The sequence below is a fragment of the Gopherus flavomarginatus genome, chromosome 3 (assembly GCF_025201925.1).
Source record: "Gopherus flavomarginatus isolate rGopFla2 chromosome 3, rGopFla2.mat.asm, whole genome shotgun sequence".
NCBI classification, from domain to species: domain Eukaryota; kingdom Metazoa; phylum Chordata; order Testudines; family Testudinidae; genus Gopherus; species Gopherus flavomarginatus.
In genome coordinates, this window is record NC_066619.1 from 52,932,820 (window position 1) to 52,945,659 (window position 12,840).

A 12,840-nucleotide genomic window follows, 5' to 3' on the forward strand; every position below is an offset into this window, starting at 1 on the left:
CACATACAGATCAGGGTTTGAGCTGTGCTGCTTGGGAATTACTGGTACAGAATTTGACTAGTTATGTTTTTGCTGTTGTCATGTCTGTTTGATTTTCAGATAATTAGTATTTTTCAGATTTATATGAAGCATTCGATATATTTAATACAAGATCACTGTGAGTATTGTATGTGTCTTTTTACAGATGGAAGACCTTTAACTCTGGATGAAATTTGGGAAGGCGTTCATGAATGCTACCGGGCTCGTCTACTGGAGGGGCCCTGGGACACCATTACACAACAGGTTAGATGCTACTATTCTTTTACAGTATGGAATTCATTTACCAAGAGAGTAGATAGCATTAGATTCATCGATTAAAATAGAAGAGGCTTTGTGTGTATTGTGTAGTGATTCATGGGGTGGCTACTAATTATGTTATCAAGAAGACTGAAGTGTAACTTTCAGTTTAAAATAAACTAATAATTTGTAAAATTGAAGGACTAAGTTAGTTTGTTAGTCAAATAATCTGTTATTGCTGACTAATATGTTTAAAAGTCAATACTTAATGAAGTCAGTGTTTTAAAAGAAACAGTAGCTCAATAGTATACTTGTAACTTGTTTTACTATCCTCTGCTAAAGGTGATTAAACCACATATATTTTAAATAGCAATAAAAGTCACTAGAATTAGTATTAGTGTTCCAGTACAGTTATGGACTTTTCTCAAGAATCCAATAATTGCCCTCTAGAAAATGGTCTGGATCAGGGGCGGGCAAACTTTTTGGACTCAAGGCCACACTGGGTTTCGAAAATTGTATGGAGGGCCCGTTAGGGCAGGCTGTGCCTCCCAAAACAGCCAGGCATGGCACGGCCCTATCCCCCCACCCAATTCTTGTCCCCTGACGCCCCCCCCCCCCGGGACCGCAGCCACATCCACACATACACCCCCGCTCCCTGTCCCCTGACTGTCCCCGGAACCCCCGCCCCTGCCACCTGCCGCCCCATCCAACCCCTCCTCTCATTCCTGACTGCCCTCCTGGCACTCCTGCCCCATCCAACCACTCTTCCTATCCCCTGACTGTCCGCTGACCCCCCCATCCAACCCCCCACTCCTTCCTGACTGCCCCCCTGGGACTCCTGCCCCATCCAACCACTCCTTCTTCCTATCCTCTGACTGTCCCCTGACCCCCCCCATCCAACCCCCCCTCCTTCCTGACTGCCCCCCGGGACTCCTGCCTCCATTCAACCCCTGTTCCCTGCCCTCTGACTGCCCCGACTCCTGTCCACCCCCTGAACCCCCCTGCCCCCTTACCACTCTGCCTGGAGCACTGGTGGCTGGCGGCGCTACATCTGTGCCTCCTGGCTGGAGCCAGCCACGCCACTGCTCAGCACAGAGCACCAAGTCAGGCTGGGCTCTGCAGCTGCGCTGCCCCAGGAGCTCACAGCCCTGCCACCCAGAGCATTGCGCCAGCGATACAGTGAGCTGAGGCTGCAGGGAAGAGGGAACAATGAGGGAGGGGCCGGGGGCTAGCCTCCCAGGCCAGGAGCTCAGGGGCCTGGCAAGGAGGGTCCCGTGGGCCGGATGTGGCCAATGGGCCGTAGTTTGCCCACCTCTGGTCTAGATTGTGCATGACAAGGATGGGCCTTGTGGTAAGGCTCTAAGCAGGACTCAGGAGATCTGGGTTCAGTTTCTGGCTTTGCCACAGGCCTCCTATATAACCTTGGACATGTTATTTAGTGTCAGTTCCCCACTGTAGAATTAGGATAATACTACTTGCTACCTCATCCCCACCTCCACCCCAGCCTTTTGTCTGCCTCGTCTATTTAAAGTGTAAACTCTTCAGGGCAAGAACTCTCTCTTACTCTGTGTTTGTAGAGTACCTAGCTCAGTGAAGCCCTGATCTCAGCTGGGGCCTCTAGATGCTATCATAATACAAGTAACAAACAATAATGAAGCACATTCATAAAAGATGCACAGTCATGGGAATTTGAGCTGCGTTCATGTCTGCACAATCCCAAACTATTCTCATTGTTCGTATCACAGCAGTGCTTGGAGACCCCAACTGAGATTGTATGTATGCTGTTTGTTGTGCACTTCTAGGTCTTGCCTGTGAGTTTGCAGAATACAACTGTTGTTAATAAGTACCTGTAGTCAATGCATTACTTAGCGTGACCTGTCCATTGCAGACTAAGGATGAGCAAATCAGAGTTTAATAAAATCTGATAGCTGATAAACTGGTCTTCTCCAGTGGATATCACGGTTCAAATTGTAAATTTTCTTCATTTAAACCTGGATAGTAACTAGTTCTGCATTGGGCAGGAACAATTCAATTAGCCTTTCTTTACGCTTATTTAACAGAGCTAGGATCACCCTCAGTCCTTGCATTTCCAGTGCACAAGGACCTGAGACTCTAATGCCAGCAACAGTGCTAGGAACCCCTTAGGGCTAGGGATGGAACAGGCCCTACACCCTCTGTACTTTCCAACAGAGCTGTCCTGGCATGTAGAATGATTGCATGCTATAACCTGTAAGAATGTGTAGCAGAAGCCTCTGCTGTGTGCACTCCATAAGCAATGTGCCTTCCTAGCTGTTGCACCTCTACACTACCCCTACCTATGGGCTGTTGCTTAAAGCCACAATCAAACTCTTTTGTGAAAAGAACAGTGTGTGCCACACCTACGGCTATATAGGAAGAGTAAATCGTAATACAAATGTTTCTGAGAATAAAGGAAGTTTCAGTGACAGAATATGTGTGTACTGTGCAAAATTGGAGTAATGGAAGCCAAAAACAAAGCTGATGTTTACCTGTAAAGGAGCAATGAAATAAAACTGCCCTGAGATACATAACACCAAATGGTGTGCATGAAACACACAGATACACACAAGCTTGTGGTAACAAGCTTTTTGGCTGGTAAAATATGCTTTGCACTGAAGCTAATGTCTTTGTGGCACCTTTCCAGGAATAATACACTACATTTTAGTCCAATGTCCAAAGTGAACTTAAATATCAGGGGAAACCATTTTGCAAAACAGACAGTTATAGTAGCAAGATATTAATTGAATATATACTATGGTGATTTCCTATGAAATGGGGAAATTGCAGAATGAGTTTAACTCTCTTTTCAGGAATAATACAGACTATGGGCCTCAGGGTGATGGCTCAAGGGAATTCAGACATCAGTGTGATAAGGGATTGCTGGCAATTAGGGGCTAAGCCCTACCAATAAGACCACTAATTATTTTGGATATATATTTTAATAGTTTTATACTTTCATTAATTTTCTGTGCAATATGTTCTCCCTAAGGCTGAGTTTGTCACTGATTTAAGACTGGAATTCCATTGAATTCAGCATGGTTGCACCACTTCACAGCAGTAATGAACTTGATCCAATGTCTCCAATTGCACCCTGGTTGTGAAATGGAGTGCTGATCTTGCTGAGTCCCTCCTTTCTCTGTATGGCTATGAGTGAGAGCCTGCAAGAAGAGCAGATTTCTATGTGTGGTGGTGTTAATTTTAGATTAATCCAGAGAGAAGCTGAGTGTTGAGGGCTCATTAATAGGTGATCCAACCTCCTTTGGTCTGGTTGAAAAACAATAACAAGGCAGGGGAGAGTCACATGGGAGGGAAGGAACTAGTGCAGTTAGTGGTGTTGCCAACACTATCACATATTTTTAGTGCCAGCTATCACTGGTGTAACAAACACATTTCCCCATGTAAAACTGGGAGATAGGAATGCCAGACCAAATATAAAAAACTATCATACAAATAAGACTATTCACAAAGGAATTACAGAAGGTAATAAACATACTAAGCAATTGCCTGCCAGTCTCTTGTAGTCCTAGCTCCTGTTTTGGTGTGAAAGTCTTTTCTAGATCTGAGAGTTGAACTGACATGCACCCTTCTCTGTCTCCTGTCTGCTTATATGGGCTGACGCACTTGGTCACATTAGATTTAACTAGGTAGGGACACAGGTCACTTGGTGGATGTCACTTGCTGTCTCACCAAATCAAACTCAAAACTCTCAGTATGCCATGAACAGCAATCAGAGAAAGTTCATAGTATTCAGATAAATCAGAAGAAATTCTACAAACCATTCACCATTCCAACATGAACAAAATTTGAGCATAGATTCATAGATTCTAGGGTCAGAAGGGACCAATGTGATCATCTAGTCTGACCCCCTGCACAAAGCAGGCCACAGAACCCTACCCATCCAGTTCTATAACAAACCCCTAACCTATGCCTGAGTTATTGAAGTCTTCAAATTGTGGTTTGAAGACCTCAAGCTGCAGAGAATCCACCAGCAAGTGACCCATGCCCCACGCTGCAGGGGAAGGCCAAAAACCTCCAGGGCCTCTGCCAATCTGCCCTGGAGGAAAATTCCTTCCCAACCCCAAATATGGCAATCAGCTAAACCCTGAGCATGTGCGCAAGACTCACCAGCCAGCACTCAGAAAAGAATTCTCTGCAGTAACTCAGATCCCATCCCATCCAACATCCCATCACCAACCACTGGGCATACTTATCTGGTGATAATCAAAGATCAATTGCCAAAATTAGGCTCTCTCATCATACCATCCCTTCCATAAACTTATCAAGCTTAATCTTAAATCCAGATATATCCTTTGCCCCCACTACTCCCCTTGGAATGCTGTTCCAGAACTTCACTCCTCTAATGGTTAGAAACCTTCATCTAATTTCAAGTCTAAACTTCCTAGTGTCCAGTTTATACCCATTCGTTCTTGTATCTACATTGGTACTAAGCTTAAATAATTCCTCTCCCTCCCTAATATTAATCCCTCTAATATATTTATAAAGAGCAAGCATATCCCCCCTCAGCCTTCTTTTGGCTAGACTAAACAAGCCAAGCTCTTTGAGTCTCCTTTCATATGACAGGTTTTCCATTCCTCGGATCATCCTAGTAGCCCATCTCTGAACCTGTTCCAGTTTGAATTCATCCTTCTTAAACATGGGAGACCAGAACTGCACACAGTATTCCAGGTGGGGTCTCACCAGCGCCTTATATAACGGTACTAACAGCTCCTTATCTTTGCTGGAAATACCTTGCCTGATGCATCCTAAAACCGCATTAGCTTTTTTAACGGCCATATCACATTGGCGGTTCATAGTCATCCTGTGATCTACCAATACCCCAAGGTCCTTCTCCTCCTCAGTTGCTTCCAACTGATGCGTCCCCAATCTATATCTAAAGTTCTTATTATTAATCCCTAAGTGCATGTCCTTGCACTTTTCACTATTAAATTTCATCCTATTACTATTACTCCAGTTTACAAGGTCATCCAGATCTTTCTGTATGATATCCCGGTCCTTCTCCGTGTTAGCAATACCCCCCAGCTTTGTGTCATCCGCGAACTTTATTAGCACATTCCCGCTTTTTGTGCCAAGGTCAGTAATAAAAAGGTTAAATAAGATTGGTCTCAGAACCGATCCTTGAGGAACTCCACTAGTAACCTCCTTCCAGCCTGACAGTTCACCCTTCAGTACGACCCATTGTAGTCTCCCCTTTAACCAGTTCCTTATCCACCTTTCAATTCTCATATTGATCCCCATTGTTTCCAATTTGACTAATAATTCCGCATGTGGAACCCTGTCAAATGCCTTACTGAAATCGAGGTAAATTAGGTCTGCTGCATTTCCTTTGTCTAAATAGTCTGTCACCTTCTCAAAGAAGGAGATCAGGTTGGTTTGGCACGATCTACCTTTAGTAAAACCATGTTGTACTTTGTCCCAATTACCATTAACCTCAATGTCCTTAACTACTTTCTCCTTCAAAATTTTTTCCAAGACCATACATACTACAGATGTCAAACTAACAGGCCTATAGTTACTCGGATCACTCTTTCTCCCTTTCTTAAAGATAGGAACTACGTTAGCAATTCTCCAGTTGTACGGTACAATCCCTGAGTTTACTGATTCATTAAAAATTCTTGCTAATGGGCTTGCAATTTCATGCGCCAGTTCCTTTAATATTCTCGGATGAAGATTGTCCGGGCCCTCTGATTTTGTCCCATTAAGCTGTTCAAGTATGGCTTCTACCTCAGATGTGGTAATATCCACCTTCATATCCTCATTCCTGTTTGTCATCCTTCCATTACCCCTAAGCTCCCCATTAGCCTTATTAAAGACTGAGGCAAAGTACTTATTTAGATATTGGGCCATGCCTAGGTTATCCTTAACCTCCTTTCCATCCTCAGTGTGTAGCGGTCCCACTTCTTCTTTCTTTGTTTTTTTCTTATTTATATGGCTATAGAACCTTTTACTATTGGTTTTAATTCCCTTTGCAAGGTTCAACTCTACTTGGCTTTTAGCCTTTCTCACTTTATCCCTACATGTTCTGACCTCACTAAGATAGCTTTCCTTGCTAATCCCACCATTCTTCCACTCCTTATAGGCTTTCTGCTTTTTCTTAATCACCTCTCTGAGATGCTTGCTCATCCAGCTTGGTCTACAACTCCTGCCTATGGTTTTTTCCCCCTTTCTTGGGATGCAGGCTTCCGATAGTTTCTGCAGCTGCGACTTAAAGTAATTCCAGGCCTCTTCCGCATTTAGATCCACAAGTTCTTCAGTCCAAACCACTTCCCTAACTAATTTCCTTAATTCTTTAAAGTTAGCCCTTTTGAAATCAAAAACCCTAGTCCCAGATCTATTTTTGTTTATCCTTCCATCTAGTTTGAACTGAATTAGCTCATGATCACTCGAACCAAGGTTGTCCCCTACAACCATTTTTTCTATGAGGTCCTCACTGCTCACCAAAACCAAATCTAAAATGGCATCCCCTCTTATCGGTTCTTCAACTACTTGGTGAAGGAATCCATCAGCTATCACATCCAGAAAAATCTGAGCCCTGCTATTCTTGCTAACACTTGTACTCCAGTTTATATCTGGGAAGTTAAAGTCTCCCATGATCACACATTTCCCATTAATGTTTACTTCCTTAAAAACATTAAAGAGGTCTCTATCCATATCCAAATCAGATCCCGGCGGTGTGTAGCACACCCCAAGCGCTATCTCAGGGGAGGCTCTAGTAACTTTCTTTCCCAGTGTGATTTTTGCCCAGACAGACTCTGTCTTGTCCATTCCATCACTTCTTATTTCTTTACAGTTAACCTCCTCATTGATGTACAACGCTACTCCACCACCTTTGCCTTTATTTCTATCTTTCCTAAACAGCACATAGCCTTCAATACCTGTACTCCAGTCATGACTACTATTCCACCACGTTTCTGTTATCCCTATAATATCTGGTTTCACTTCCTGCAGCAGTAGCCCTAGTTCCTCCATTTTGTTCCCTAGGCTCCTCGCATTAGTGTACAGACATCTTAATTTTTGCCGTTTGGCTTCACTCACATTTTGTAACCTGTTAGGCACAGACATTCTACCACCAACATCACCTGTTAGTCTGTTATCTGCACTACCCTTCCTCCTTATGCCAATTCTTCTGTCCACGGCTGTATCCCCTCTTACTTTGTGTACTTCCCTCTCAAGGTTAAATTCCGGCATGGAGATCTCCCGAACATCTCCCAACCATCTCCCCCAAATTTCTAGTTTAAAGCTCTCTTAATCAGGTCGGCGAGCCTCCATCCTAGAAGTCTATTTCCCTCCTTGCTCAGATGAAGTCCATCCCGAGAGAACAGTCTTCTGTCCGTAAATGCTTCCCAATGGCTGTACATCCCAAAGCCCTCCTTATGGCACCACTGCCTGAGCCATCTGTTGATCGCCATAATCTTGTCACACCTTTGTCGCCCTTCTCTAGGAATCGGCAGAATCCCACTGAAGATCACCTGAGCCTCGATTTCCTTAAGCGTCTTCCCCAGTCTGGCATAGTCTCCCTGTGAATCAGAATCACATCTGATTCACAGTGCCATTTGAATTCAAACTAGAGTTAATTTTGATATTTGGATTCAGTAGTTGGTATACTACTGGTAGTAGAAAGTCATATCAAGCTTCATTTGTTTTACACATTTAGGATTTAACTCCATTTTAACATACTGGGGGCTTGTATTCTAGGAGTCTTACAAAATCTTGCTGCTATACTTTGCACATATGTGTTGCAATGTCAGTGATTTACAAGCTGTGTGATTAAATGCAGGCATATATCTGAAACCAGCATCTGAGATATGAATCAGGTCTGTAAGAGCATAGCTGTAATTACTAGGATGTTGGAGCATATGGTTAAGGTAACCTTTAAACTAATTTCAGTTACTTTAGATTTATTATGGGAAGTCATGTTCACTTGCTGAGGAATTATCTTGAAATATTTTTATTGACTAGCCTGTTTTTTTATTGCAGTAGGCAGAAATCAACTAGTTAATTTCTCATAAATAAATTAGCTTGATAAGTTGCATAGTGGTTTATAAAGATAGTTGATAAACTGTGATGATTTAATTGCACTTCCTCTCGTAATAATCTTTAAATCTGCCAGCTGAAGTTCCAGTGATTGGCTTTCTTCCGTACTGAATCTCCCTGGAATTTTCTGTCACCCCTTTTCTACATCATCAGATAAGTTGTTTTAACTGCTCCCGTTTTAAATAATACAAATCAATTATACAAACACACAGCTGTTTAACGAAACTTCTAAATGTTGCTACATGTCTCTGTGGGTATTTCCTGATGGCTCATAATGACATCAATTTAGCACACCTGGTAAGATCTGTGTGAATTGGAAGTGACTTAATGTGGCAATGACAAGAAAATGAAGTAGTATTTATGGATTACTGATGCTTTTTCAAAATTGTTGCCAAATCTAATTTTGGCTTCTGTTAAAGTCAGTAAGGGAGGTGCAGACGTCACATGATTACGTCCTAAAAAGTTTAGTGTTACCTGTGAAAACACTGAACAAATTATCTTATAGCAGTATTTCCCTCCAGTTCTTATATTTCAGGAAATAGTCCCTTCTCATCTTTATTAGGATTATTGGATTCTAGAAATCCATTCCTTCCTTGAAGCTCAGAGTCTCCAAACATAATTCCATTGTAACTTATCTTGAGCTATAAGCAAACAAAGCTTTCCTCAGCTCTATCTCAACTGAATTCTCTATCTGAGTTTAAACCAGAACAGACTCCCAGACCTGCTTTCTGATGTGTAACCATCCATGACAATGTTACAGCATCATCCCTTGGAATCCCAAATCTTCAGATTTTCATTCCATCACAGAGGAATATTCCTTTGTCCTACATTTTGTTTCTTTCTAGCATTATTGTTTTTTAAAATGAATTGTTAAATCCGTTAGTTATATTCCCAGTTTGAGAGGTACCATTGGGATTAATACTAAATCAGTTTTATTTAATATCTTTATTGATAAAGTGGAAGAGAATAAACAGTATGCCTGTGGCATTGATGCATATGCTAATTTGGGAGGAGTTGTAAATATAGCAAGGACAGAGAAATAATACAAAGGGTCCTGGAAAGATTTGAAATAGTAGCAGAAGGTAACAAAATGAGACTCAACCTGAAAAAATGCACGCTAATACAACTGGGGGAAAATAACCTGAAAAACATTTTCAATGGAGGGAGAAGCTTAAAAAACAGAGATAAAGAAAAAGACCATAACGGTGATAGATGGCTGCAAAAGACACTCATTTGACATTGCAATATTCAATAAAAAGAAGCCAGTGCAGTTTTGCGTAGATACAGAGAAATAAGGGCTGTCAAATGATTAAGAAAATTAATCCCAATTTATCATGAGATTAAAAATAATAATTGTAATTAATCACAGTTTTAATCACACCGTTAAACAATATTAGAATACAATTTATTTAAATATTTGTGGTTGCCGCAACTCCCATCCTTTCATGTATTTATACCTGCCTACTGTATTTTCCACTCCATACATCTGATGAAGTGGGTTCTAGCCCACAAAAGCTTATGTCTAAATAAATTTGTTAGTCTCTAAGGTGCCACAAGGACTCCTTGTTGTTTTTGCAATTGACAACCCTAACAGAGACATCATGTCAGACAGTACAGAGGTAACACTTCCTCCTCATATAGCTCTGATGTGACCTCACCTGGAATATTGCATTAAATTCTAAGTACAACATTACCAGAAAGAGACTGAAAAATTGGAGACAGCTCAGAGAACACTATTGCATGGGAAGCTGGGAGTTGCTGCCTGGAGGGAAATTCAGAGGAGGGAGAGGCGGAGAAACAAAGATGTATAAAAGGGACAGATACAGAGAAAGCTGGATGGAGCAGGAATTGCAATAAAAGGCAGAAATCTCAGTGGTCATAGGGTGAATCTCTTAACCACTGAATGATGCATAGTGCAGCAAACAGTCACCTAATAATCAATAATATCTAGAAGTTTAATTATATAAAGGCCAGATGCTATCCTTTATCTTTGTGAAAACAACTTGCCATTAGCAGGAGATCTGCTGTGGTTTGAGCATAGTGTAACAAACTGATAATGTCCTGCTGTACTCAAAACTTTATGGAATTAAAATAAACTTTATTGAATGAAATTAAACTTGAATGAATTAGGCTAATACCATTGGAGTCTTCTCTATTAAAATTGCAGTTGTGCATGTGTTATTGTGGAATAGTATGCAACTCCTCTAAGAGGAGGGGGATGCTACTATAATTCCTCCAGTTATTAGCCCTTTTAAAGGTGCCCATTAGTAAAGTTTGCATTTACTAGTTCAAACTAAATTATCCAGGAACCAATAATTAAAAAAAAATTAATAGCCTAGTTTTAAACGGGCTCATGGCCTTCTTCCTAATCGAGCAAGTGAACAAGACCTCTGGTCCACAAAGAACCCCAATCCTTAGAGAAGGACTGGAAAAACTGAGCTTACTGAGGCTCCATAAAACTGCATGCTTGTTCTGAGCTGAAAGCTGTGATAAAACTTAAAACCCAGAAAGAAACACCTTGTGTGAAGTGTTAAAGAACTGCTCCTGCCAGAGCCCATGTGAGTGTTGGCGTGATCTCTGGTAAGCTTCTAGCAGGCATATAGATTCTTTTATTGTTTTTACTATATCTTCTCTGTAATGCTTTTTACTTTAAAAATAAAGTTGGCTTGCAGAAAGAAAGATGTGTGGTATCTATTACTGTGGGCATTCACACTTTTAAGTTTCTGAAGAAAAAGCAAGCCGGTGTACTTCAACAGACTGTCTGCTCCAGAAATAACATAGTAAAAACAGGGCATTTTGTGGCCTGGAAATACCCCGAGTCTGAAAGAAATAAAATGCGAGCCTCGAAATAAGAAAAGCAATGGCAGGGCAGCTTGAAAGCCTGAAAAATGATGATGTTGCAGAACCACTGAGGGGAAATATACGTGCAGTTGCCTTGAACCATAACAAGTAATATGTAGTCAAATTTACAACCAGACCCACAGACTTCTAACTAAAATGCAATTTGGTCCTCTCTACAGAATGAGTTTAACTTTCCTTTAGAGGCTGAGATAGGTTTCAGCCCATATGTTGATAGAAGGGTGAGAATATGGGGCAGAATTAATGTTATTTTAATTCACTGTAAATTATACACTTTTTGAACTGCAAGGGTATTAGAGTATCCACCTCTCCTTTATTGTTAATTTCCATAGTTGAGATTGTTTGTGCTTTTGTTTACGTGTATTGTTTCTTGATATGCTTATACTTTCACTTCAGAGTTCTTTTGCAATATTAACTTAAAATTATTAGTGGACATAAAACTCCTAAAGACTTATGGACAGAATTTTCAAACCTGAGTGCCTAAAGTGGTCTGATTTTGAGAGGTGCTAAGAACAAGTGGCTTCAAGCTTTAGCTACCTAAATTTAGATACCCAATTTTGAAAGCTGGTCTGGCAATGGTGATGCATTAACCTGAAATTTCATGAACTGAAAGGTACCTGGTTCACCTTCCCTTATAAATTAAATAAGGTTGCAGACAATAAAAAGTGTTTTGAAAGGTTTACTGCATATGCCCAGTAGCTAATTTTCAATTAATAACTCAGCCATTTGAACTTTAAAACAAAAGGGGCTTTATTCAAGTAATGTCATTTTAAAAACAAAGCAACTTGAATGAAGATGTCCCAAAGTATCTATGTCCCCTGTTTGTTTATTTTTTTTCAAACTATAAGTGAATTTAGCACTCACGAGGTGTTGAAATGACAGCCTTCGGGATTGAAGTCCTCTTCACACAGAATGGATAAGAAATGGGCATCAACAAGGCAAGTTTTTTCATCTGGTCCTGGCAACATGCCTCGAACTTACTCTGGAAGGACCACATCTAGGGACAACAGAGTAATTCGGACTCTGTGTCTATTCATTCATTGACCTCTCTTACAGAGATTATCACTTGGTAATGGATTTTGTGACATAAACAGTTATTCATTAGGAATGAAAATTTCCAAACTCTAGGAATATATTCTTTGTTGAAGGGACAATATTGCTGATTTTGTTTGCCATGTGGAGGTCTTGTTTAAAATCCTATCCACTCCCATTTTGAAACAAACAAGAAAAAAATTCTGATGAAGAAGCATGCTGATAGCAATCAGTAGCAAGTGTGTCACCAGTAACCAAGTGGTTTTTGTTCTAAGAGTATGACATTGTAATAAACCCTGACCTTCCCTTGAGAAACACAAAGTCATAAACACAAGAGAGTTTGTGCATTAAGGCTTAATCAATGTTTAGTGATGATGGAATGTAAAATCAAACATCCAAGGATAGAAATCAGTTTGTCTTGTTGCAGAAGGAGACTCAACAGTTGAAAAACTGCCCTATAAAACTGGAACAAACACTTGATGATTTGAAGGTCCTGCAGAAATTGTCTAAAAATCTTAGAACTGACTCATGAATATGAAGGTAGTGGGGGATTGTGGAATTTATTGATTTTTTTATTATTAAAAAAGCTGTTCAGACACCTCT

The 12,840-nt window shown here is 40.8% G+C and overlaps 2 protein-coding genes across 10 annotated transcripts in view; one reads left to right on the forward strand and one right to left on the reverse strand.

Moving 5' to 3' along the window:
- SSBP2 (single stranded DNA binding protein 2) overlaps positions 1–12,840 on the reverse strand; it is a 548,369-nt gene that overhangs the window by 413,280 nt on the left and 122,249 nt on the right. The gene's annotated exons all lie outside the window — the stretch shown is intronic.
- ATG10 (autophagy related 10) overlaps positions 1–12,840 on the forward strand; it is a 151,001-nt gene that overhangs the window by 109,696 nt on the left and 28,465 nt on the right. For all 9 annotated transcript variants that reach the window (XR_007773272.1, XR_007773271.1, XM_050944857.1 and 6 more), the window contains one exon: positions 185–282. Coding sequence is in view for 7 of the 9 variants with exons in the window: in XM_050944857.1 (XP_050800814.1) it covers positions 185–282 (98 nt within the window). In the remaining 2 variants the exon portion in view is untranslated. The remainder of the gene's footprint in view (positions 1–184; positions 283–12,840) is intronic.